The sequence below is a fragment of the Syngnathus acus genome, chromosome 16, assembly GCF_901709675.1.
Source record: "Syngnathus acus chromosome 16, fSynAcu1.2, whole genome shotgun sequence".
NCBI classification, from domain to species: Eukaryota; Metazoa; Chordata; class Actinopteri; order Syngnathiformes; family Syngnathidae; genus Syngnathus; species Syngnathus acus.
In genome coordinates this window covers 3,646,922-3,672,345 of record NC_051101.1, presented here as the reverse complement: position 1 = coordinate 3,672,345, position 25,424 = coordinate 3,646,922, and the positions used below count along the sequence as shown (strand labels likewise).

General features: G+C 44.0%; 5 protein-coding genes across 6 annotated transcripts; 3 read left to right on the top strand and 2 right to left on the bottom strand.

Moving 5' to 3' along the window:
* Positions 1–24: 24 nt before the first annotated feature.
* Positions 25–11,048, bottom strand: LOC119136414 (upstream stimulatory factor 2). Its single transcript, XM_037274850.1, is given in 13 exon segments — positions 25–1,161; positions 2,363–2,491; positions 3,092–3,186; positions 3,377–3,435; positions 4,577–4,584; positions 4,586–4,614; positions 5,473–5,512; positions 5,514–5,563; positions 6,808–6,964; positions 8,460–8,579; positions 9,597–9,694; positions 10,156–10,193; positions 10,609–11,048. Coding segments are annotated over 13 exon segments (948 nt in total). The 5' UTR covers positions 10,644–11,048; the 3' UTR covers positions 25–1,071.
* Positions 11,049–12,024: 976 nt separating this feature from the next.
* etfb (electron transfer flavoprotein subunit beta) lies at positions 12,025–14,558 on the top strand. The gene is made up of 7 exons (XM_037273087.1): positions 12,025–12,174; positions 12,545–12,725; positions 12,815–12,969; positions 13,036–13,098; positions 13,598–13,756; positions 13,928–14,143; positions 14,228–14,558. Exons 1-6 carry the CDS (start codon positions 12,121–12,123, stop codon positions 14,096–14,098), a joined length of 783 nt encoding a protein of 260 aa, XP_037128982.1. The 5' UTR covers positions 12,025–12,120; the 3' UTR covers positions 14,099–14,143; positions 14,228–14,558.
* A 96-nt stretch (positions 14,559–14,654) lies between these two features.
* vsig10l (V-set and immunoglobulin domain containing 10 like) lies at positions 14,655–19,136 on the top strand. Its single transcript, XM_037273080.1, has 11 exons — positions 14,655–15,210; positions 15,451–15,780; positions 15,853–16,134; positions 16,224–16,490; positions 16,640–16,879; positions 17,014–17,286; positions 17,542–17,634; positions 17,736–17,960; positions 18,142–18,305; positions 18,472–18,555; positions 18,634–19,136. Exons 1-11 carry the CDS (start codon positions 15,147–15,149, stop codon positions 18,706–18,708), a joined length of 2,097 nt encoding a protein of 698 aa, XP_037128975.1. The 5' UTR covers positions 14,655–15,146; the 3' UTR covers positions 18,709–19,136.
* A 64-nt stretch (positions 19,137–19,200) lies between these two features.
* Positions 19,201–20,604, bottom strand: lim2.5 (lens intrinsic membrane protein 2.5). Its single transcript, XM_037273086.1, has 5 exons — positions 20,514–20,604; positions 20,173–20,382; positions 19,664–19,813; positions 19,459–19,593; positions 19,201–19,383 (listed from the first exon to the last, which is right to left on the bottom strand). Exons 2-5 carry the CDS (start codon positions 20,345–20,347, stop codon positions 19,322–19,324), a joined length of 522 nt encoding a protein of 173 aa, XP_037128981.1. The 5' UTR covers positions 20,348–20,382; positions 20,514–20,604; the 3' UTR covers positions 19,201–19,321.
* A 1,341-nt stretch (positions 20,605–21,945) lies between these two features.
* On the top strand, positions 21,946–25,132 carry LOC119135481 (myelin-associated glycoprotein). Of its 2 annotated transcripts, none has more exons than XM_037273083.1 (8): positions 21,946–22,060; positions 22,342–22,731; positions 22,829–23,134; positions 23,510–23,773; positions 23,938–24,213; positions 24,346–24,454; positions 24,525–24,678; positions 24,961–25,132. In XM_037273083.1, the coding sequence occupies exons 1-8, from the start codon at positions 22,015–22,017 to the stop codon at positions 25,099–25,101; spliced, it is 1,686 nt and encodes a 561-aa protein (XP_037128978.1). In that variant the 5' UTR covers positions 21,946–22,014; the 3' UTR covers positions 25,102–25,132. The 2 variants fall into 2 exon arrangements, with proteins under 2 accessions (XP_037128978.1, XP_037128977.1); XM_037273082.1 differs by having other exon boundaries at positions 21,968–22,060; positions 22,339–22,731.
* Positions 25,133–25,424: the final 292 nt, after the last annotated feature.

Here is a 25,424-nt window from a genome sequence, read left to right as displayed (position 1 = left end):
GGGCTAAGTGACAACCAATCAATGTGGAGGATAATAGCTAGTTTATTTTAAACCATTTGTAGATAGAAAAGCAGCTTTATAATCTAACCTGAGAGACAGTGAATCGGCTACACAGAGGGTCGGATTGGCTCTGTGGAAGTTTGTCTTCTTCATTTTGCCATTTTAAAAGAAGATTTGAGGGGAGCGAAAGAGAGGAGGCGGCGGGGGGGCTGGAATCCGCCACAATATGACCTTTTCATGATTAGCAAATTAGCGAATGTCTGTATAGCATTTGCATTATTCACCTCAACTTCACATTCTGCTGCAGCAGAAAGCCTCCATGATTCCGACGTTGGATCAAGCGGCTGACAGCGTGATGAGAAAAGATCAGTGAAGATGTTTTAAGAAAAACTGATTGACATGCTGCCACAGATGTAAGGGAAAAATAAATCGGATAACGTCTGAGTGAAGGAGAGATGGTTTGCTTTTCTTTTGAGGTGCACTCCCCCTGGTAGGCGGAGGGACGGGGCGCTGCAGGTCCCTCCCGCACTTCCTATGCTTACGTCGCATTTCCAAGCGTGTCATCCACGGTGGGATTCGTCTGCAAAATGCCCAACATTTCAAGTATTCTCTCCCCGCTCTTGATCAAACGTCACAATTGCACATCGGATGTCCTCCCCCCCAAAACAATAATATTGTGTCAAAGCTGGCACGTAATTGATTGTTGACTCTTTCGGGGTCTCGCCTCTGTAACTGCACTCCATTCCACAACCTGTCAGCTAGCACACTAATAAGTTAAAGCAGCTAAAGAAGGACATTAATAAAGAAGACAGAAAGCGTCAATTAATAGTCCAACGTAACGATAATGACCATCCGGGTAAGTTGGGGAGCCGTGGGGGGGGGGCAGACTTCATGAAATTAAATGTCACCGTCCTTGAGTGAGGCGGAGTTCAGTGTTGATGCCTCGACGCCCAAAGAGCGACCTCAGTGAGGCTGTGAAGAGGGTAGCGTCGGCGAGTTTGCTACGCATGATCCTTCACAAGTCCTTGGTTCATTTTCCGAAATGGTTCGGCGGTGGCGGCTCCTTTGTCGCTACTGCGGAGATGTCTCCCCCACCATCTCGATGCCATGTTGCTGGAGCTGCGCTCTCAGCAAGGCGTTCTCGTTCTTCAGTTCCTCGATCTTGACCGAAAAGACAGAAGAAGAAGACGAAGAAGAAGAAGGGAGGATTCCGTTAAGAGCCCCTTCATCCAATCTCGTGCACCCCACTAGCGCAAGGTTACGGAACATGAATCTTGGGAAAAGAGAAATACCCCTTGTGTATTCAAAACAGCTGCCCCACTAGCTCAATGCTAATGATAATTAGCATCTATGTCGTGGTGCTTTTTTTTTTTTTAAATCAATTTGGGCAATAGATAGCTTGAAGCGCGCCCACTTGGCATCTTTTCTTAAACAACTAGTTTGCTAACTGGAAAACTGCATGCTCACAATAACCCGTTTGAACAAAAGAACATATTTTTCAAAAAGAGGGGATTAAAGATGAATCATTTTTCACATTTCATTCTATCTGCGTCGGGATACCTTAGTCCAATGACGTAAACCGAGATTAGAACACAGCGGGCCACAAAAGTCAAGACCATAACCAACAGGATTATTGAATGATACGGTGCGTCAACTCCGCTGGGTGCCAACTCTCCTTCGGGTGAGGAGGAGTCCACGAGATCACGTTAAGCTTTCTACGGGGGGGGGGGGTGGCGGGGGGGGGTTAGCGGGTACGTTCCTACTCAATACTAAGGGAGGAGATCAGCATGCAAGTTGACTGTCTGTTTTTACTCCTGCGGGCTCATTCAGGTAGCAGCGAGCGCTTTGATCGTTGGGAAGGTTGCGAATGAGGCGCCAACTGCTGAAAGCACTCTGGGATCCACTCTGAGAAGACGTGAAGACGCACGCCGGGGAGCTGCTGGATTTTACCCTCGGCGGAGTCAGGCTTGATAGAGGCCGCTGAGGCAAACGTGTCTATTAAACCGGTTTCATCTACACACCCATGCTAAAGAACTTTAACTGTTTTCCGATGCTGAATCCATATTGAGAGGCATTCAAAATGTTTTTTTTTTAATTAAACCTGTTGTGCAAATAACCATGGAAAGGCGAGGTTTTATGAATATATCTTCTGGGAAAATGCAATCAGGAAGACACTTTTCTTTTTACCTATAACAATTAGTTAATGGATGATTTTTTAGTCGCGTAAAAAAAAAATTAGTTGATCTATTAAGGAATTCATTTCGATTTAAATTGTGCTGTTACCAGCATTAGTATATCTATTTTTTTTAAATGTTGCTGTTGTTTTGGAAGTAGTTTGGAAAAAATCTTCCCGTTGGCCTACCTGCTGCCTGCACAGCTCGTTGTCCACTTGGATTCTCTCCACCTCCTTCAGGCTATCCTGCAACCGCTGGTTGCCCTGCCGTAGCTCGCGGATGTAGTCGCACGCTTTGGACAGGATGCCTCCTTTGCTCTGGAAGGACAAAATATTGGCAATTGCAACTTTTTTTTTTGCCTGCGCAAAGCCATCACTGACTAACTTAACCTTAATTTTTTTAATTTCACACTTGATGGGTGGGGAGGCACGATACAGACCCAACTTATTTACTAATAAAAAGTCAATTTTTCAATATACACTCGTCACTAAAAATTAGGGATAGTGGACTTTCTGGTGAAATTTCTGAATGCATAAAAACTTTTACAGGTGACCTTAATTTGACTTTCTAAACATTTGAATGAGCATGTCCAACTGTGAGGACAGTTTGTTGGTAATTACAGTCGCCAGCAGAGGGCGGTATTAGCCAAAATGGCAATCCTCTTATTCCAGAAACAATATTATTAATCAGAATATCATGTTTAGAGTAGTGGGGGCACATACAATGTCTTCTTGCAAAGACAAGTATGGCGCTTTGTTCCCTTTTAATAGACTTCCTGGTCCAATTACAATTGTACAGTCAATCCTCTTCATCCTGCTGTTCACAGTTTGACATTGAAGCTTTCTTTATGTGTGGTTTCAACAATATGTTTCTCAGTGGGAAAGTGGCCATTGAACAAATGAGACAAGACAACTTACCGCTCCGGTTTTGGTGCTGTCCATGTTGCAGTCAGGGATGATTTTAGACAGTGTCACAATCCAGTTGTTGATTTTGTCCCTCCGCCGCCTTTCAACTAAAAAAAAAATAATAATAATCAGGAAGCAGTCATTTTTCCTTGGGTTGCCGGGCTGTGGCAGCTCCACAGCAGCCTCTAGAGGCCACGTTGAGAACAGTTGTGAATTCACATCCATTTCAAGACAGAGCGTGTATTGTGTCGCCCTGTCAGGCAAGTGAAAAGGCCGCAATCACAGCTAATTACCCACCTTCATTATGTTGCGCTCTCCTCCTTTCATCTCGTGGCGTTCGCGGACCGTCCATTTTCCTTCAGAGAAACAAAACACACACACACATGTTTTTCACACAGCGCAATATCTCCCATCTCTCCTTGCATTCACCTCATACCCGGGACTATTACCGACTGTTCTGGGCTGTTATCATGGACAATGTCTTTTCTAATGCCAGGAGCCTAGACTGGGCTTGCTTCACGCTGTCCTAAATGTCTGCCTGGAGCTCCAACAACATTCTTCGTTTCCCAAGTGCGGCTCGCAGGGGGAGCATGTTACCGTTTTACGGCGCAGTAAAACGTCGGGTGGCGTCCGGAGCTGCCGGCTAATGAGACAAGCGTCTCTCGTCTGGGCGTCTTCCCTCAGGTACGCCATTAATTAAGACACGGCAGTGGAACCATTTCCAGCGGCAGCAAAGGGTCTGGTAACACCATTGCGTATAAATATTAATGACCTATTTTCTTAAACGGGACCACAAACTGTCTTACTCATTTTTAAAAAAAGTAGCTGGGATTTATCGACCTGTGCCTTTCAGGCAAATGCAGCGAAGCGGGACAGTGCCGTCCGTGTTTGTGGCCGCTTTCACACAGCGCCAAGTAAGTATCTACGTTTTTTTTCTACGCTGGATTTTTTGTAATATGGGATTGATTTTGTTAGCATGTCATGTTGTAATGACAAGATGCTACTCTAAAAATACAATATATTTGAGAGAAACATAAGTTTCGAAAAGTTGCTCTCACGCTGCAATTTTTGAGAATCTCAATGTGAATGAGGCTTTGAACGGACTCTCATCAGCCTGTGCACCCAATAAAGTGTACATCATTTTTGCTATCTGCACAAATAAAGCAGCCAGCGTGGACACATGCGAGATGAGAGTGCGGCGAGTCTGGAGATGTTTGCAGACGCAGCGCGGCAACCTAATTTCTAATTCCTGACGCGGAGCGAGTTGCCGCTAACAACAATGGATGAGGTCGCGCTGAGGGAGCGCTAGTCTGCCTCTCGCACATCAAAGGCGAGGAGCATCACCCGGGATTGGAGCGGAGGAGGGAGAGGAGGAGGCTTCTCTCTGCTCGGGATCTAATGTGATTATTCATTTGCTGCAACAGGATGTGCTGTGATGCCGGTGATGGGAAAAAAAGGAGGAAGAGAGAAGGAGAGGAAGTGGAAAGCATTCCTCACCAGTTTAAAACCTTCGTGCCGCAGCGTCTCGTTTTCATTTTCGCGGACGGCACATTAGGGCTGGGGAGGTTTTTACTTCACTTTAGCAAACGAGCATGTCACTGTTGATTAGTTCACACTCAAACATAAAAACAAAAACGCTCATGGTGGGAAGATTTATGTAAACAATAACAAGACAGCCATTAAAAAAAAAGAATGTATGGTGCGTCTCCTGTTTGTCATGCGGCTTGACCGACACAACAATGCGGATTTAGTGTCCAAACAACAGGACGTTTACAACGGGGAATATTGATGTAACTCAATTGACAACTGGTCATGTGCTCGTTGCAGCTTTGCCTTGACGAGAGAAAGCTTCAGCTAATTTCATTTCAGCGGGGCACAAAATATGTATTTTGTACGTCCGATAGATTGGCTGCCGTTCATACCTGTTAAAACTACTAAAGTCGAAAAAGTAAGAATTAGTATGGAGCGCAGTAAAACTGAAAACTGGTTATGCTCCTTAAATGTATCTGCCGTTTTTTGATCCCCAGCCTTGTAATATAAGCATCATTCATCTTTATGTGTTATATTTGGAGTGAGGCCTTTGTTGCAATCGATATAAAAAAAAATGACAATAAAGCAAGCAAAATGGACTAGACTGGATTCACACTGCATGCTTCAAATGACACAACTCTGGTTGTTTTGCCAAAATATAAATAAATCTTTAGATGACAATTAGGATTCTTTTTAAGCGCAATTCTAGGGGCATCTGTGCATGCACTGTTGTATCATTTGTTCTGTTGTAAATTCAAAATAGTGAAAAACAAACAACAAGTAAAGGAAATTTGTCTCTTGGACCTCAGTGAAAATCCAGATGAGTGATTCATTTGATTTTTTGTGATGGGCTGGCTACGTCACCGCTGGGAAGGGTTGCGTGCGCGGTGCAATGTTTCGTGTGGGCGCCTGTCTGAATGACATCAGGAGGGGTCATCACTCACGTAGAACTGCCTGTGGAAAGGAAGGCATTTAGCTTTAAATCTGTATTTTTGTTTGTTAACTTTTTTTCCCCATAAGCATATTGGCACTCCTCACATCATGTCATCACACATTATAAATTGTGTCCATTTGTCCAAATATGTTTCACTCAGTAATTTTGTTGAGAAAAGTTGAGGAGGGAAATAGGAGTTTTATTTTTTTTTTAAAAACAACAAGTGGGAACCTGTCGTCAATTGAGCAACAGTTCGTCGCTAAGTATGACACATCAGCCAGCTTCTCACATGACTCGTGGCGCCAATTGTGACAAATGAGGCCCATCCATTCACGTGGCGCGCTTGGCGCCGTTACTCACTTTTCATTTGTTCTCTCAACGTGCTTGTGCGTGCCGCACGCTAGCGAAAAATATAAATCAGACAGACAATGTACAGCTTGTGCCCAAGTGTCATAAATCAGCCCAATGAGCTCAAAGACAGAAGCAACTGGGGGCTTAACGACATTAAAATTTAAGATTTTCTTTTTCAAAACGGAAATGGGGACCTTTCATTTGCAAAATGACACCACATTACAAATGTTGTGTAATGTCATTTAGTGATGGACTGAGCGACCTGCGTGATTCATGAGACGCTAAGTAATCAATCACGTGATCGGCAGTGCCCCCTCGTAATCTGGGACTTGGAAAAAAGCGGGAGCGAATTGTTGCGTGTGTGGTGAATTAAGCATTTATAATCTTGTTGGGAGATCGTACTAATTGATTTTATTTCTTTGACACGTTCTCGCTTTTTTTTTTTTTTTTTATAAAGCTTACCTGTTTGCTGTGCTTGTTAAGTATACAGTGGGTCACACTGACCCATAAACACACAACATAGAAGGTGATTTAATCGCATTTCATACATTATTTACCCGTAAGCTTTGCGGTCTGTCATATTTATGACCAATGCTATGTGTGTGTAATGCAATTAGTTATGTACTTTATATGACAGATGGAATTTATTAACTGTCACTCAACAATCCTATCACACTGAAGGAATTGTGTGTTAAGTAGCTCAAAACGCACGCACACATCAGAGTGACTTATTCTGATTTTACATTGTCTATGTATATTCATAACATGTGGCAAAAACAAAAAATAAAATGGAAAAAATTAGCTAATAGTTTAAACAGGTGCTTATCACAGTAAAAAGTAATTTGGACTAAAACCAAGAGTGGATTCGCATCGTGCGCATGCTCAAATTGAGCGTGAGACCCCACCCACTCACCTCCCGCCTGTGTAAGCGTAGGGTCGGCGGCGGCGGCCTGCACAGACACGGCGCCGTCACTCACAGCCGCTGCGGGAAAGTAGGCGAAACGCGCTTCCCCGCCTGCCGACTCCCCCGCCGGGCTTCCTCCATTACTGAAAGGGTTGTGAATCACTGCCTTTGACAGATAAAAGAGATGGACGGAGGATGAGAGAAGCGTGAGCGGGCAGCAGGTAAAAAGCCCGCCTCGCTCTCTTGTCAGACCAAACACGAGTCTCAGCTGAGCGAGACCCCCCCCAGACACCCACCCTCCCCATCCCACACATAGCAAAGTGCTATTTGACAGCCGTAATAAAGTGGGAAAAAAGAAAGTGTGGTAAGATAAAAATAAGCACTGTTCCTGTCAAAGAAATCTGGTTAAAACCCAAAAGTTAATTACTTTTTTTTTCTTCTGCTAAGCAAACTTTATCCTCGACAAATGTTTTACCCTTCGTGCCGCTTTGCTAGCTTGACAAGTCTTTAACAATCCTGTTACGTGGCAGGTCAAACTGACCCCATTTTAAAAGTTACAAGGATTCTTCAGTCATTCTTGTGCATCCTGCCATGATGAACATTTTTATGTACGTCGATGGGTGAAACCGCTGTTGCGAGAACTGTCGAGTTTACGAGTGTGTGACCCAAAGAGGCCGATCATTTAGTCATAAAATAAACAGCAATTCCAAGAGGGCCTTAATTACACATGTAGGTATGTTCATTAAAGTGGCAGGTGAGGTGGTGAGGTTGTGCATTCAAGGTCACCGGGAATCCATTTTCTCATTAAGTTCTTCCTCATATGAATGCTGAAAGGTAGAGCACTTCAAATTAAAATGCCTCTCGCCACATCCTTACGTACACCTCCACAATCTATCCATCCATCCATTTTCTATACCGCTTGTCCCCACCAGGGTCGCGGGCCTATCCCAGCAGTCATCGGGCAGTAGGCGGGGGGGACACCCTGAACCGGTTGCCAGCCAATCGCAATCTAATGAGCGCTTAAACACAACATAGGTTGCCTTGACCAATCGCTCTGTTTTAAATGGTAGACTGTATGAATTTGTAATTTAACAAATGCTTCTCCGAAAAATGCAGTGCAGTTGTAGGCCGCAATAGCCACAATAATAAAAATATTGCTAAATTAATACCAATCAAAAGTAAGCATCTGCATAGACAAAATGTTCGTTAGACCAAGGGTGGGTCAAGTTTTTGGGCCAAGAATTGATCAAGAGGCCTGTGAATTTTTTCTCTAAAATGGTTAGTTTAAATATTTTTTGATTTATTTCATGAATTAATCTGCTAATTGATTTATATGCTGTCGAAACGCAGGTGACTAACGCCCCCTAAAGGCCAAACGACGCCACTACAACAACAATGAATCCTCAATAGAAAAGCCCCAATAAACTACAGAATTTTATGTTTGTGAGTTTGCGTGGCAGAAAAGTGATTGACGACGGCAGCATTCCATCTTCCTTCCATTTATTTTCCTCACGGAACATCTTTTCGACTGACACTTCTCACATCCAACTTAAGGTAAGTTGCAAAAGTAAAACTGAATAAGCACAGCATGTTTGAAGACTTGTTGTGACAGCTAAAACAAAAAGAATGTGCATAATTTCATGCTAATCAAGGGTTGGTACCTGAGCAATCGCCTGTGGAGCGCCGCTGAAGGCCGCTGCAGAGACAACGCTCACCGCTTCGCCAGCGTCGTCCCGTCCCTCAAGGTTCTGGTCAGTGACCTGGACCACGCGGTACGTCACCTGTAAGGATGAAGGGGGGAAAAAAAAAATATTACAAAATAAAAATAAAATGATGTTTTGTTTCTACAGTGTGCGTACTTGGCTGGTAGATTTGTTGATCATATCCCACAAGGTCCCACACAAAATGCTTCAGACTGGATTTTGCCAAATGAGAAAATAGTCTTCTTGTTCCAAGAGAAACCCAATTTGTAGCCCCGTATCATGTGACTCGCTCCTTCCCCTGACTGACATGTGACAGCAGCCTCGTGCCAATCCCGTCCCGACCCGAAATCACATGATGTTGCTCACGCTCTCACTCTCGGTCACCCTCTGTTTACGCCAAAACAAATCACGCATGGATGAACGGGTATTAAATGCCACACTCATGTTCCAGAATAAATTCATCTCCACTAAAATTATGGAGGGCTTTTACCCATAAATATGTGAATTATTTGAATAACTGTCAACTTGGTTCTCATTATGTTTGTGTTTTTTCCCCAATTCTGTGCCTAATATCTCCTGATGCCAAAAAAGCTTTGAAACCGTTACAAAAAAAATAAAAACAATCTCCACTATAATAACTGTGACTTTGAGTGTGTGTGGCTTTAAAAGGTAGAGCCTCGTCCAACACAAAAAACAAACATTTATTCCGCATGTTTCATTTAATTTTGGAATGAGGTTGTAAAATAAAATGTAGAAAAAAAATTCTTTCATGGTTGAACATAAATCAGTCATGGGACAGCAAGGAGAAATAAAACTTTGTTTCTTGAGAACATGGCAGTGGGGATAAAAATCACATGACATATAATTGCAACCTTAATCACGCCACAGAGACAGCACCAAAAAAATTTCAATAACTGCTGAAGATGCACTCAATCATTTTTTAAGTAGCACCTTTATAATTATTTTTGTTTGATTCAAATTAGAAAAACCTTTAAGACTACTTCAAAATACCTGTGAAGTTAGTATGCATTCATGACCCAGAAATTGATTATGACCCAGAAATTGATTTTTTCTAGTCATCTTGTCCAGTCTCACCTGTCCCCCGTCAGTGCGGAATTGGTATTGGATGTTGTGATCACCAAATGCCGTGGCCTCCTGTATGGTGACAGCCGTCTGCTCGTCCCCAGTTCCGTCTGAGGGAAGGATATTTCAGTTGGTTTGTTTTCTTACAACAGTACACCAGAAACAAATATACACAGGAAAAGAAACACTAAGGTCAAAACGGCCTTTGTCAACAGTTGGAGAAGTCACACTGAACTTCTGCCTACGAAGTGAAAATAAAAATAAATGGGGGCAAAACTCATTTATTTCAATTGGCCTGGTAGTAATTAAATCGTTACAAATCATATTACAAAGCAAGGTCCCCTCACTGGGTTAATCTGAAACTTTTAACACTCACAGTACCAGGTAAAACATATTGCTGCAAACCGTTTGCTTAGGAAAATGCAGAGAATTACTTTTTCTGACAATCAAGAAAAGTGAGAAATGAATTATTAAATAGGTCATGAGCTTGAGTGGCTGAGGATGCAAAATCGGGTGAAACGAACACGTTTGTGCATTGTTGCAAGTCGTGTAAGAAGTGTATTCATTTTACCGTCAGATGCTTGCACCTCCTCGTCTTGTTTATCTTGGCTGCGGATGAAAACATAACACATGTCACTTTGACTTGTCAGCCCAAAGAAACCTTAATTTAAGGGGAATTCACATCATAATTCTAAATGCAACTTTAGGAGCTATCTTCTGAGATTCCAGATCAAATAAATTCACAACATGAATACTTGCAACCTGACTAGTTTCATTTTAAAAGCTAGCCAAAGCTAACTTTGCTAGCCGGGTTTTAATTCATTTATTTCCAATAAACGCCCTGTTTATGTTATGAATACTCGTCTATTTGCCTCACAGTGCAACTAAGTTTTCTCAAAAACAAAATGTAAAAAGCTAAAATATCCGCTTTCTAAAGTAACGCCTTCTTCTTAACTCTGGAAAAGATTATTAGCATGTTGTGCTTAGCTTGTGGGTGTTAGCCATTTTTGTGACACAGCTTTACCTGGCGTTGTCCAGACTCTGTTCGAGCATATCCATCAGTGTCGAGAAAAAAAAAAAAAAAAAAGGAAACTTCAATGCCACGGATGGAGATGGAAGTGCTTGATCACGGGAACAAACACTCCGGTCATGTGAGAGGAGACAGCCCAGGACACGTGAGACGCAGCTCGGCTTTGGAGGAAAAATGGAGTCCGGCGAGTTGCTCGGTGTTGCTGGGTAAGATAAAGTGACTCCAACGCCGCTTCTTTCAACGGTTTATCTTGATGCTAACTTGTACATTCCGCGGCAACAAGATAATTTGGAATGGCGAAACTGTGACGTATAGCAACAATGAACCATTCAGCGATGTATTCCAAATCGATTACTAAACTTCCCATTTGCCCTAATGAACCTCTAAACGCAACACGAAAGCTATTTTGTGCTAGTGGGTTCCAAGCTAACTCTGCTTGGCGTTTGACTTTGCCAGAAAGTATTGTAATGTACCATAACATTGAAGGCATCAGACCAAATAAAGTCATTTTATTTGTTGCTAACTGGTGTTTTTTCATACCGGTTTGTATTATAAATACATACATAATTACGTAGAATATTCATTGTTATCTAAATCCGTCATTTATTCATAAGATTGATTCTATGATTTTAGAAATGGTGTTCCTGCACAGTGATGTGTCTGTCTGTCTGGCTGGCTGTCTGTATGTCTGTCTGTCTGTCTGGCTATCTGTATTTTCTTTGAAATAGTTTATTTTTATTTTTTTATGAAATGCTGCACCTCAGGTAAATAAAACAAATTTCCGTATGGGCCATGACATGTTTCTCCTTTGTGTTTTCTTGAATAGACTGTTGTTATGAAGTCAATTCAGTATTTTTTGTATACACCTTAATCACAAAAAAATCGGCTCCATCTTAATCATATTCAAGATTCAAGAATATATGTAATACATTAGTTAACCAATACGAACGTTACAATACTGTATACTGCATACATTTTGTTGATTACATTTTAACTATTCATTTTTAAAGCCCTGCAATATATAAAACGTTTTCCCAAATTCATGACGGGATTAATTAATGGTAATTAACCAAGGTTATTGTGTTAATAATTGTTTTGATCGCAATGAACTTTGCCACAATTAGTAGGAACATATATTCGTTTAGTTTTCTACACGAAACATTTTAAGTTTGGACCCACAATATTTTTCCCAATCTTAAACAATTATGCAATATTAAAGCAATCTCTAAAATGAAATTCAATTGTATTTTTTAACAGAGAAATATGTTTGTGTTTTTGGAGTACGGCGCTATTTAGTTTTGTCGAGGTTACTAAAGGAGCGCCGTGATCTCAGCCAATGAGCGCCGAGTATGTTGCTCATGGCCGATTTTCATTGGTCGAATCAGGAGGCGGCCCCCCGGAGTTCCTTCCTAGTGTAACTCTAAAATATCTCCGACCCCTCCTTGTGTGAAGGTTCACTTACGGTGACTCGGTTACGTCCGCTGTCCACAACTCCTTCCACCTACTATGTCTGGCCGGGTTCTTGTCGGTGTCAAGCGTGTCATTGACTATGCAGTTAAGGTAATATCATACATGAACTTGTATGAGTATTTTGAACAATATTTAGATGGTGACTTTCTGTGTGGTCCTAGCTAGCGTCCGCATGGTAACAGCTTTGTAGCGCCACATATGACTATGTTGGAAAGCATACCTTTAACCTGCACCTATCAGGACACATTGCGGTGAATACTTAATAATGTGCCTAATAGCAGTATTTGTATATAGTTAATTGTGTAGGTTACTCAATGATTAGTGTGTTGTCATGTTGTGTAACCTCAAGATTGGCTGCCCTTTTCCCACTGCAATGAGATGAAATGTTATAAACGAAACATAGGATAGTTTTAAATCTCTGCCTGTCTTCTGCTTGTCCCCCTTTACCTGCCACCCTCAGATCCGGGTAAAACCGGATAAGAGTGGCGTAGTGACCGATGGCGTGAAGCACTCCATGAACCCCTTCTGCGAGATCGCCGTGGGAGGAGGCGTCAAGCTGAAGGAGAAGAAGCTTATCAAGGAGGTGGTGGCAGTGAGCTGTGGGCCACAGCAAATGCGCAGGTGGGCTTGGCATCCCAAGAGCATCCGAGGGCAGAATTGGGGCAACTGTAGTGCGATGGAAAAAAAAGGTTTTGATTCTCATCATATGTCATCTCCCTCTTCTCAGGAGCCATCCGTACTGCCCTCGCCATGGGAGCTGACCGCGTATCCACGTGGAGGTGTCTGGCAAGGAACTACGACAACTTGGGTCCCCTGCAGGTCTCCAAGATCATGGCTGCGTTGGCCAAGAAGGAGGAGGCCCAGCTTGTAATTCTTGGGAAACAGGTCAAAAAGACAAATACATTCCTTCTTAGCTGCACTATTTGACATGGTAATATTTGTTTTTAACAGGCCATTGACGATGACTGCAATCAGACGGGACAAATGACAGCAGCCCTACTGGACTGGCCTCAGGTAAGAGCTCACCATTTTTGAGTTATTAAATGTGTCAAATAGCCGAATCCGGTCCCCGGTTTTTAAAGCGTTTTAATTCAATCTGTATTCATTGAGGGAGTTAAGTATTTCTGTGATAGCTCTAATACAATATTATATAACCACTTCTGTAGTCCAAGGAAACTTATCAACATGAGCTGAAAGAACCGCAGTGATCCTGCTCAATCCAGAGCAGAACAGTTCAAAGTCAAAAGTCAAAGTCATTTATTTATTTATTCATTTATTATACTATATTATTATATTATAAATGAATAAACCATTTATTCAAAGGTTTTCTGGACATGTTAGGGTGAAGTTCACAGATTGGCCAGCTGGTGGCACCCTTGACATCACTTTGAGCACACAGTGGGACAGACGTGACAAAATATTGCCATGTTTTTGTATCATTTTGAAGTTATTCTCATTACTCCTAGTTACTTACCACAGTATTGTTAATATTGTTTTGGATATTGTCATGTAGGGCACCTTTGCGTCAGAGGTGACACTGGAAGGCGACAAAGTGAAAGTGGTGCGTGAGATCGATGGCGGCCTGGAGACCATCAAGATCAACATGCCCGCCGTGCTCACCGCGGACCTCCGACTCAACACACCTCGCTACGCCACCCTGCCTAATATCATGGTAGGCACCTGGAATCGGCACATACTGACATCTAATGTAGTATAACATTAAAATAATCCTCTCAATCCCCAGTTGCAAGCATGAGAAGTTAAAGTCCAATAGAAAGAAGAAACCTAGCAAAGCAACACATGCACTATGATGTCGGCATCTTTGTCTTGTCCTTTCCTTCAGAAAGCCAAGAAGAAGAAAATTGCCAACGTGAAGCCGTCCGAGCTGGGCGTGGATCTGACATCCCGTCTGGAAGTGCTGCGGGTGGACGAACCTCCGCAGAGGCTGGCTGGCATAAAAGTGGAGACGGTGGAAGACTTGGTGGGCAAACTAAGGGAGACGGGCAGCATATAACGAAACTGGGTCGGAACCTAACGGAGCTTGGAAAAAAACTGCAAGGTAAGTGATAGTAGATTGCAGAAGTTGAAGATGTCTTTGTATTTGTAATCATTGTATGTATCACTCTCTCTTTTTTTCTCACAGGCCAAGTACTGAGGAACACTGTCCTGCTGCTGCCACAAAACCTTATCTCTCTTTTTTTTTTTTTAATCATCACATCTGTACTATAAACTGGGAATCCACTTAAGGGGTCAATACAGAACCATCCTGTTTTCATCTCCCAAATAAGTAGCTGTCTAAACGCGCTTGTAAATGATTGTAAATACAGTATATAGAGACATGCATGTCGCATATTAGCCGGGTAAGAGGACAGTGTCTCTCGGTACCATCCAACTTTTGAATATTTCACCGCAAGCGCCTCGATTGTACATGATCATGACAATAAAGCAGCGTTTGGAGTTTTTTCATAACCAAATTGAACCGTGATTGGTCTCATCAATTTCCAAACAATAGCCCCCACACACACAATTGTCTTTTGTTCTTTCACAAAACACAAAATAAAAAAGAAATTAACTCAGCCAAATCTGAAACGGGGAAAAAATCACCCAAAGTAAAAAAAAGTCATAAGACTTTTGACCAGTAAAAAAAGAAATGCAAATATCAAATCCTGCAACAATCTAATCTGTGCACTTCAAGTGACATTTTCACACACGTCTCAGTTATAACAACAAACCAAATATTCATGAATTTCTCGACTTTCCCTCATGATTCTGTGTAACAGCTACAGTTGTAATTGTTTCCAACACAAATACCTTCAACGCTGACTCGACAAGTTGCACCGTTCATCGCGTTCCAATCAGCAGGCACTCTCGCTCGAGTGCAGCGTGATTGGCCAAGGCTCCACGAGAGGTGTGGCTTCGATATGGAGCAGCACAGGTATGCCCGGGTGACGCCGCTGTCTCTCCTCAAGGACATTTACACACGCCTGCTTAATATGTCCTCACTTTAAAAAATGGCTTTTTGAAACTTTTCAAAAGGTCCACAATTTTTGTTTTCCTTAAAAATGAAGACGCATGAGGGATTAAGTGGTCAAGTTTTGATGATTATTTGGGGTTTTGCTTTTTCTGGTGAGTACCCTTTTTTATTTGTATAGTTAGCTTTTGGTGATTTCCTGCAGTCAATACAATAGTATTTTCACTCATGGAAGCAGCACTTCACACACAAAGTAAATTGCAAGCGTTGACAAAACTTAACCCAGCCTAGCGACCAATTCTGTTATGTAAATAAGCTAAATTGAAAGGCGCTCGCTAACAAGACATTTTGTGTTTTGTGTACTTAGTGTATTTTGCCTGTTTTCAAACTATCAGGTGCCAACGGGCAGCTTCTCGTGTCTGCACCGGGCGACGCCCAGGTAGACACCCTCGCGGGTGCCAACCTTACCCTGGCCGTGTCATTCGATGGGGCGCCGGACCCGGCCGTGACCTGGTTCAAAGGCCGCCTGCCCATCGTCACCTGGACGGTGGGCTCAGACGCCCCTCCGGATGTAGCGGAAGAATACAGGGAAGTGCTGAGGCTGGAACCCAACGGATCTCTCAGCTTTGTCCACGTGCCGCTGGGCTACGACGGAAACTACACAGTGGAGATGACCAAGTCTGGTTTGGGGACCGGTTCCCTCAATTTCACTCTGAGGGTCTTTGGTGAGTCAAACGTTTTTACACTTCTTTTGAAAATAAACAACCTATTTACAAGTTGATGGGTTTCTACCTCAGAACTCTTCGAGAACGTGACAATGATGGCTTTTCCGGATTTAATCGAAGAGGGCAGCGAGCAGTTGCAGCTGCGGTACCACATGCTGCGAGGTGTGGTGGAGCAGCAGCGGTGGTTCTTCAACGGCCGGCCCGTAGCAGATGGAAAAGGCGGCTCGCGTTATTCGCTGGGGCCCGGCACACTGGCGGTCCGTGAGCCCCGCCGGAACGACACAGGACGGTACACCGTGTCGCTGAGCAACCCCTTCAGCAGCGTGACTCTTGACTTGAACATCACTGTCTTGTGTACGCTGAGTTTTAACAATGAGAAATATGAAAATGTGTGTATAATATGTAATTCATTCAGTTCTGATCTTCTCTGTGTTCAATTGCAGATGGTCCAGATGAGCCCAGCATCCAAATCAGCCCAATTCAGGACTTCTACTTACCAGGAGATTCGCTCACCCTGTCCTGCCTGGCGGATGGGGCACCGCAGCCCCTCGTGAGGTGGACATTTGATGGCGAGACGTTGTCTGATAACTCCATGGGTGTCTTAAATCTCACAGGAGTACAGACCAAGCAAAATGGCCTTTACAACTGTGACCTGCGCAACCAAAGGACAGGAGCGCAACGACACAAGACCGTCGCGCTGAATGTTTATGGTATGCTGACAATACATTTGAATGTAATATTATAGATTTTTTTTAAATAAAGTTATACAAAGTCTTGAGAAAATCTTAAATAAGAGTGAAGTCCGAGCAATAGAAAAATAAATGTATTATTTCACGAGAATACATTTTCACCGGTACAGAGAAACCACCAGGAGGTCCACAGTGTTCCGTGGTGTCCGAGGACAACCGACGCTTGCGGTACGGCTGCCAGTGGTCGGGCGGAACGCCGCCGGCCAGGCTCTCCTTCCCAGATTTTGGTGACGACAGCAGCCTTGAGAGCTTTACCTTGAGCATCAACGTATCGAGCCAGTTGGACGGCAAAATTGTCACATGCCAGGGACAACATCCTGTGGAAAACAGCAAGTGTGACGTTACGGCTGGTGGGTGTCATGTGACTTTTGTGTCCCCCAAAATAAAATTTTCTGTCAATCTTTTTAAAGGGCCTGGCACAATATTTGGTGTGTGCTGATGAGTTTCGCCAAAATAATCACAGAGTCTTTCCTCCCTCTGTCAGAGAGTCCGCAGAATTTCCTCCCGATCGTGCGAACCGACGTGGACGCTGAGGGCAAAATAGTGGTGAGCATCAGCTGCCTCAGCCGGGCCACGCCTCCCGCCACTGTGTCGTGGTTCCGAGGTGGCGAGCCGGTCGTGGACAGTGACCTCATCAGTGATGACACCGCCCGCTTGGATATCCGTCATCGCAACGTCAGTGTACTCCTCCTCCAAAACTACACTTGCACCTGCCGAAATCTCCTGGGCGGCCGCACAAAGCACATCCGCTTGCAAGGTAGTCCACTCGACCAGTTTCATTAGTTTTTTTAATTCGCATACTTGGAATCCTAACTTGTCATTCAGCTGATATTAAAGTCATTTCCCAGGATAAGGCTTCTATTGTGCTCTTCCTCTCGTTTCGAAAACTTTCCATTCCCTAAATGAAAGACAACAAAGAGGCCTCAGAGCAAACCTCGCTTGCGTTTTCCCGTGGAACAAAGCGCTTGACTGTTGACCATTGACTCCACCTCTTCTGTCCCAATCTCTCCAGAGCCGTCCATCTCCAATTTCAGTTTGTTCTCGCACAAGGACGGCACCATCATCACATTGACGTGGGAAGTCCCGCCCACCTCCATCGTCACAGGTAAAAAAAAAAAAAAAGTGTCACTATAAACGTTTTGTGTAAACATTGTGTCATTCAACAAGTGCTGAATACAAACTGTATCCAAACATGTTTGAATGTAGGTTTTGACATCCAGATGAGCGGGCCAGCCCTGGTGAGTGCAGACGGGAATCTCAGTCAGTCCAAAGGCAGCGCAGACACATTCCGCACCATCCTGCCCAAAGCCGGTTCGGCCCGAAGTGCCGACATCTTCCACCTGGATCCCAAATCCACGTATCGTTTTAGGGTTCTTCCCAGAGCTCTAATGGTCGAGGGCCAGCCAACGAATGCCAGACGGATCGGCCCAGGTATTCAAATACATGACAGTGATTATCTATCTATCTATCTATCTATCTATCTATCTATCTATCTATCTATCTATCTATCTATCTATCTATCTATCTATCTATCTATCTATCTATCTATCTATCTATCTAATCTATCTTGTTTATTTTATTTATTTATCTTATTTATTAATCTTGGTTCTAGCTGAGGGTCTGAGCGGTCCAGCCATTGCAGGCATTGCGGCCGGAATCCCCTGCAGCCTCCTCTTCCTGCTTCTTGTGTGCGGCCTCATTTATTTGGCCATCTACTGGAGCAGAGCCAAAAGACAGCAGACCAGATATCCGGTGTCCAGGGCGGCTGCTGAGAAGGTTTAAAAGCCTTTTTTTTTTAAATCAAGCGAACTGATGGAAGGAAAAAACAACAACTCTGTATTATTAAGGCTTTGTCTCCGTCTTATGGGCTCTTATAGAATTGTATTGGTAACCCCCCGCTTCCAAACAATGTAGGTGAATTTTTTTTCGCCCTTGTGTCCAGGTAACGACCACCCAGACGCAGCCGCCTCAGAATCTACTGCCAAGAGGCGTCAAGTCTCCCCCCGACTACAACAGACTGCGTCAGGTGCTTCCTCCGATTGCCTTGGCCACATTTAAGGGGAGAAAAATGACAAACAATAAGCAGGTTGTTTTTATCTTGCAGACACCGTCCAGCCTCTCTGTGGCCCCGCCCACATTTGTCCCCCCACCGCCCGTCAGAGTTGCAACAACAGTCTGAGCCAGTTGAATTTTGTACAGTAGGATTTGTTTTTCATTTTGTATTGTGACATATCAGCAGAAAATTTCCTTAAGGATACATTTTTACACTAGCACAAATTTAACTGCAGTTTATGGTCATTTTGTGATCATATTTAGTTGTTGAATTAGTATTATTATATAATTAAATGTTTTTATTTTAATTGTTCCGCTTGAAAGTTTTCTGTGTTTATTGACAGTCAAAATATGCATTGTGCAAAGATTTTAGATATTCAGTATTTTTCAGTTAGAATGGAATCATTTGGTACATGTGTATATACTGTTAAAATGGTTTACAATTGTATCTCACATGCTCTCGGTTTGGCAAAGGTGAGTTTGGATATTTATTCATCTATGTAAATTTATATGAAAAAATACTCAAATACAATACTTGTTTAAAGTCCCATTCAATTCATTAGTTTCAATTTGTATTATATTTTACTGTACCTTTTCACTGCAAAAAATAAAATACAGATTTTAGCACGTAGGTAAACCCAAATTTTATTGCTTTTTAAAGTTCTCTTGTGTATTTCCGACTGGGAAGCATTTGTAGGCGTCATCTTTGACGCCCTGGATGACGCGTTCATGCCTCGCCTTCAACGTGGGCCAGCCACTCTTCTGCACTCGTGCATCCTGTAGGCACACATGTAGAATATACCTACAACACAAAAGACAATCACAAACATGTCCGTTATCGCATATGTTTTATCCCAAATGATGAATTTTGATGTACCTGCAAAGAAGGTCATGAGCAGCGCCACCCATCCAAGGATGTAAGACCAGGAGAAGCGCCAGTCGCCGAAGCGCTTGCCCAGGAAGTTGACCGTCACCCCCGTGTAGATGGCCATCGCCAGCAGCACAAACAGCGCTACAGCCGGTAAGAAAGTGACACTTTTCAACTTTTTAACATCACCTCATTTGTTTTGTTCGCCACCCACTTGACACAAAAAACATGATGCCGGCAGCGAAGGAGCGGTTGAATCTCTCAAAGGCTGAGAAGTGAGCGAAGGACAGGATCCCCGCGATGATGCCGGCGAAGCAGGACATAGCTGAGAGGATCATGAAGGCACGCGTGGCGTTCCAGTAAGCTGGGGGGAAAAAAAACAAGGTACAAAATGTTTCATTAGTTCCTTGACCAAGCATGTCAAATCATTTATTCCGATTGAAACGAACTGAAAGTTCATTAATCCGTTCCAGCTCCTCCCCAAAAACAATTTGTTTAATAAAGCACTTTTCAAATAGCACTTTACTGTAGTTTATAAAGACATAAAGTGGTCATATAAAGTCTACACACCCTTATTTGAATTTCTGGCTCTTGAGATTAAAAAAAAAAGAAACACCGTTAATGTGATATAACTTTAGTGGGGGACAAATATCCCAGTGATGGGAAGTAAAACATTTAAGGTCATGCAATTGCCCTTGGGTTATCACAGCCGCAATCACTTACCGATGCTGTCTGTCTGCATGTGGCACTTTCCCGACATGCAGTAGCGCCACAGGCCCTGGTGGGCGAAGCTACCCGACAGGCGGTACTGCATCCAGTAGTCGGTGGCTGTGGAGACCACCAGCAAGATGTTCCCCACGATGGCGCAAAACAGCCCCCCTCCCATGAAGCTGTACATCGTGAGCGAGAGCCTCGGACGGCTTCTTCAGGCCCCTAACGACGTGGAGGTAATTACATTATTATTTGTGTGTGTGTGTGTGTGTGTGTTTTTTTAAATAACACACACTTATCAGTTGACGCATTATGGAAGATATTTTCTCACAAACGTACGCGTGCCACCTTACCTTAATTCCTCAGGCAGCGAGAGCAACCGAGAGTTGAAGTGGGCTAGCGAGCGCGACGTCAAAAGAGGACCCCCGAGGCCCAAGTCCAAAAAGTTATCCCCTGCGTTTTTCTGTCGATGAAGGCAAAATCCTTTAGGGGCGGGCTGGGTGGTTTTTGGGGGTGCCGTTGCCGCCAGTGTTGAGTGGAGAGGGGGGTGTTCTTCTGGAAAAGCCGGGATGTGCAAAGGCTTGCACTCACTGCGTCACTCAATAGAAGCTGCTGAGGTGCACGTTTTTCTTTCACCGTCCATCGGGCGCGGAGATAACAGGGGGGCGCCCTGCGTAACTAAAACGGCATGAGCTCAACATGGGTGTCATTTTCATATTATTCCTTTTTCCTAATAAGTATTTTTTTTCTCTCATTATTCAAACAGTGGTTTTTTTTTTTTTTGGTTTTTTTTAAAAGAAGTTGCAATACACCAGATGGATCTGTGCATCTGAAGTGCCAGAACGAAGCTGCCATTCTAGATTCATACAATAGCAGATGAAAAACTTTATTTCTGAGATTTGTGATTGTGAAAATGTCTGAACTTCTAAGATGCAATTTGCACATAGTGTCGTTAACATTAAAATTGTAATATTTGTTATTGTGAGCTACCCCGAGATGGCAGGGGTCTCATCACATCCTGCAGTTTGTTTTTCTGCTAAATTTACTTTTCATGGAGAAGTGTTTCTTGCTGAGATGGTTTTACTATCTACGTTCTTCCTGTTTCTGTCTCATGTCAATGACATCAGCGTTCTCCGCATGCTCCAACAGATTATGGGAGGTTAGTATTTAAGTGCTAGTAAATGGGCAAATATTAGAAACAAGTGGCAGAAGATGACTTTACCTATATTCTTTTTTATTTTTGACCCTTTACACAATATTGAATGGGAATTAGCGGAGTATTTAGGCAAACCTTTTAACAAATACACACAAGGATCTCATCAGGAAGAATTTGAAAATATGCAGTACAAAGGCGATATACATGATATTGCAGGTATCCCTAATGATTTGTCCGGTGAGCATCTACAAATTTGAGGAAACGATGTGAAGATGACTCATGCGCGGCCGTCAAGTGTCACCTCGGAAACCTTCCACACGCACAAACTTTATCACACTGTCCATGTTAGATTTGAAGCAAGTCAGTACTTCTGTTCAGTTAAGTTCTAAGCGACCATCTTGCTCATTTGCAACATAGATTTGCACGTTTGACACTTTGCAATCCGCATCTCAGTCTTAAGCGTTGTAGTTATAATAAATCTGTCTAAATAAAAGTTTGATTCTAATTTTGACTCAATTTGCCCCCACCTCCTGTCTCTGCATTGCCAATCCTTATGAGAAACATTACAAATCAGATCAATAAAATAAGTCTTAGGCCGCGGAAATGAGGCGAAGGTAATTGTGAAATCATGTCCGGGGTCCTTCATCCTAAATCCGCTTCCTCTTTCTCTTCTTGTTCAGTGTTGACAGCGAAGTCATATGGATGCGGACGGCGTCGTGGCACTCATGTGGCCTCTGCTCTTTGGTGAGTACAAATCTGCATTTATAACAATCTTATCATTTCCTGGATATTTGTCCATTTATCCAACAGTTGTACAACTTGCGGGATATTGTATTCACATAATGGGAAAAAAAAGGGCGAGATAGTTGCCCTTTTCTTCCTCCTTCTAAAAATAGAAGGCCAAGTAAAAAAATTTATGACAATGTCAATTAATCTGAATCGATATATGTATTCTGTATAGATGCACAGTTGAATTAAATCTGGATGAGTATGTAATCCTTATTTTCTATCCTGTGTATCAGCAGCCTTGTTTGCAGGGGTGCAGGCCTCCCCTCTGGAGCCCTCCATTCCCGCCCGAGTACTCGCTGTGGCGGGGTCGTGCGTGATCATCCCCTGCTCCTTCACACCCTCAGCAGAAAAACGCGCCGAGGTGGACGTGCGGGTGCGCCTGCGAGGTCACACCCGGTTCTTTTTGTTCCGCCAATCCCGCGTGGCCTTCAACAGCGGAGACATGGAGGAGGTCAGCGACGTCTTCCGGGGCCGTATGTCCTTATCGGGTCCGGTGAAGGACGGTGACTGCTCATTGAGGATGAACAAGGTCAGCGCGGAAGATGCCAGGACGTACGAGGTGTCTCTGAAGAGGACTGGAGACTCTGCTTGGGGGAAGGCCAAGTCTTTCGGTTTGGACGTTGTGGGTGAGTGGGACATAACCTGTTTAGTCGGGATTTCTAAGGCGGCCCGTCATACATGTCATATTAGCATCAAGATGGCAGATGTCTTCTCACCCGGCAGACACCCCCGAGGCTCCTGTTATTAGCGGCGTGTCCTCAGCCGCAGACGGGCAGGTGGTCACCTTCAATTGCAGCGTCAGCTACCAGTGCCACTCCGAACCACCGACCCTTCATTGGAAATGGGAGCGAGGAGTGCAGCCGGTGGGGGAGCAGGAGATACGGATCCTTGAAGCCCAAAACCAACTGCCGGTGCTGCAGACCTCGCTCACCTTCAAAGTGTTGAGCTGGGTGAAGGTGAGCCTTCGGTGTGAGCTCAGCTACCCGAGAGCCAATATGGTGACTGCCTTCAAGGATCTGCATGTGACATGTGAGCACCTATCACATAAAAATCGAAGATACGGGCATGTTGTGATCATTTGTAATATTGATTATAAATATTCATTGAGTATTGGGTCTGGAGTAATTGTGCCCTACAAATTCTGCCTAGCAACAAGTTATATGTCATCCATTCATCCATCCATTTTCTGTACCGCTTGTCCCCACGGGGGTCGCTGGAGCCTATCCCAGCAGTAGGCGGGGGACACCCTGAACTGGTTGCCAGCCAATCGCAGGGCACACAGAGACAAACAACAAACTCACACTTATGGGCAATTTGGAGTGCTCAGTTACATGTCATTGGGTATAAAATTGATGATAACATCCTGTTATATTTTTTAACAAATGCCATTTCTCCACCCTGCAGTCCCACCCAAAGATGTGACAGTTCAAGTGCAGACCTTGACAGTGCAGGAGGGGGGCAGCGTCCTGCTGGCCTGCTCATGCAAAGCCGACCCACCGGTGTCCGAGTACCACTGGTCTTACGTTCACCGCGGCCGCACGTTCCACTTGGGCCAACGCATGCACACCATCCGTTTATACAACGTGACACGGGACACAGCGGTCCGCTGCGTGGCCGAGAACCTGGTGGGACGCGCCCAGTCGCGGGCCACCGTCCTCAACGTTCAATGTAATTTTACTTTTGAGGCAAAATCCAACTTCCTAATATATTGAATGTTTTACAATGCATGTCAAAAAATCATAATCCAACAACGAAGGCTTTAAATAAACCACAAAATAACCTCAGATTTTTTTTTTATAAATAAAATTGACTTAAAGTCTTCTCTCCTCCAGATAAGCCTGTGATCCAGCGCCTCTCGTCAACTTGCATGGTGGCAGATGGGATGCTGCGCTGCGTCTGCTTGGCCCAGTCCAACCCACGGCCCGCCATCAGCTGGAGCGTCAACAACAGCACACCGCCGCGCGGCTACAACGCTTCACTCTCGGCCGACGCCCTCACGGCCACTCTGAGGGGCCGCGTGGACGGGGGGCTGCAGACGGTCACCTGCTTGGCCCACAACGCCCTTGGGAACGACTCGGTCACGCTGTTGCAGCACCAAGCAGGAGTCGGTGAGTTCGAGTACATGTCAGATTGTAGAGACGGCACCAGAGAAGAATAGACTGCTAAATGTCATCCATGAAAAAAAATCTAAACTAGGTTATTTTATGTACTGAATTTACAACTGAAAAATGAAACTGCAGGGTCTTGGCGATTGATGTCGTTTTTGGTTCCCCCCGCCGCCGTCATCCTCTTCGGTATCTCCTTGGGTGTGCTTGTTTTCTGCTACTGCCATCGCAAGAAGTCCGTCAAGTGAGTCAATAATATGATCGCTCTCTCGTTTTGGAGCGCAACTTGCGACTTAGTCTTTCTGTCCTGTCAGACACATGCTGAGCGGACGTCCATCAGGTGCTGGGCTGTACCAGGCCCGCATGCCGGTCTACATCAACTGCTCGGAGGTGAGCCACGTGTACACCAACGGAAGCTACCAGCTGCTCTACCAGAACTGCACGCCGCGTTTTGTGCGCAACAAGCAAGTATGCCAGCAACACTCCAGAACGTTACTCAGAATCACTGGTTACTCAAAAATGAACTTCCCTAATATAAGTACATATGCATTAATATTTGTACCATTGATTTGCAGCACTTTGTTAAAGCCACGGTTGTTGTTTTTATCGTGCTCTACAAATTGTCGAGTAGAGTTGAGTCATCATCAATCTAACGGTTAGACCGATGATGACGCAACTCTACGCGACTATTTGTTAAACTCTAACGAGTTCCTCGTTCCACATTTGTGATGGCCTTCTTCAAATTGTGAGGTACGTCCGATGGGCAGAAGGGGCGGCGAGAGAAGGCGAGGAGGTCCGCGCGGAGGTGTGGACACACAAGTCACCGTCAGAGAGGTGCAAGGCGCCATTGCAGCTGATGCGGAATCAGCCATCTACCTGGAGGTCCTCTAAAAAAACAAAAAAAAAACTCACTGAGCAATGACGACCTGCGTAACTGTTTTATTTATATAACAGATCTGGGCCGCTCAGGTGCGCACAAATGGATTCTTATGAAGACGTTTTATGGTCCTCAGTAAAAAGGAAGCCATAAAAAAATAATTCAATTTGTGACAAAGCATATCACAATGACTATGTACTTTCTCTGCTAGAATCCAGCCCTTGAAACCTCATTGTGATCATAAATCACATCGACCCGGCGGCGTGTTCGGTATTGTTAAAATGTGACCTAAAAATACGATTAATAAAAGATACTTATAAATAGTTGGGGTCATGAA

Excerpts from the sequence above, each read along its gene's own strand:
- lim2.5 (XM_037273086.1), bottom strand. The coding sequence starts at position 20,347 with ATGTACAGCTTCATGGGAGGGGGGCTGTTTTGCGCCATCGTGGGGAAC. Across the intron at positions 19,814-20,172 it reads CATGCAGACAGACAGCATCG|CTTACTGGAACGCCACGCGT; the intron begins GTAAGTGATTGC and ends TTTTCCCCCCAG. Across the intron at positions 19,384-19,458 it reads GCTCATGACCTTCTTTGCAG|GTATATTCTACATGTGTGCC; the intron begins GTACATCAAAAT and ends TTTGTGTTGTAG.
- vsig10l (XM_037273080.1), top strand. The coding sequence starts at position 15,147 with ATGAAGACGCATGAGGGATTAAGTGGTCAAGTTTTGATGATTATTTGG. Across the intron at positions 16,491-16,639 it reads CGTCGCGCTGAATGTTTATG|AGAAACCACCAGGAGGTCCA; the intron begins GTATGCTGACAA and ends TCACCGGTACAG. Across the intron at positions 17,287-17,541 it reads AAAGCACATCCGCTTGCAAG|AGCCGTCCATCTCCAATTTC; the intron begins GTAGTCCACTCG and ends CAATCTCTCCAG.
- etfb (XM_037273087.1), top strand. The coding sequence starts at position 12,121 with ATGTCTGGCCGGGTTCTTGTCGGTGTCAAGCGTGTCATTGACTATGCA. Across the intron at positions 13,099-13,597 it reads CCCTACTGGACTGGCCTCAG|GGCACCTTTGCGTCAGAGGT; the intron begins GTAAGAGCTCAC and ends ATTGTCATGTAG. Across the intron at positions 13,757-13,927 it reads CCACCCTGCCTAATATCATG|AAAGCCAAGAAGAAGAAAAT; the intron begins GTAGGCACCTGG and ends CCTTTCCTTCAG.
- LOC119135481 (XM_037273082.1), top strand. The coding sequence starts at position 22,015 with ATGGATGCGGACGGCGTCGTGGCACTCATGTGGCCTCTGCTCTTTG. Across the intron at positions 23,774-23,937 it reads CACCGTCCTCAACGTTCAAT|ATAAGCCTGTGATCCAGCGC; the intron begins GTAATTTTACTT and ends TCTCTCCTCCAG. Across the intron at positions 24,679-24,960 it reads GTTTTGTGCGCAACAAGCAA|GTACGTCCGATGGGCAGAAG; the intron begins GTATGCCAGCAA and ends TCAAATTGTGAG.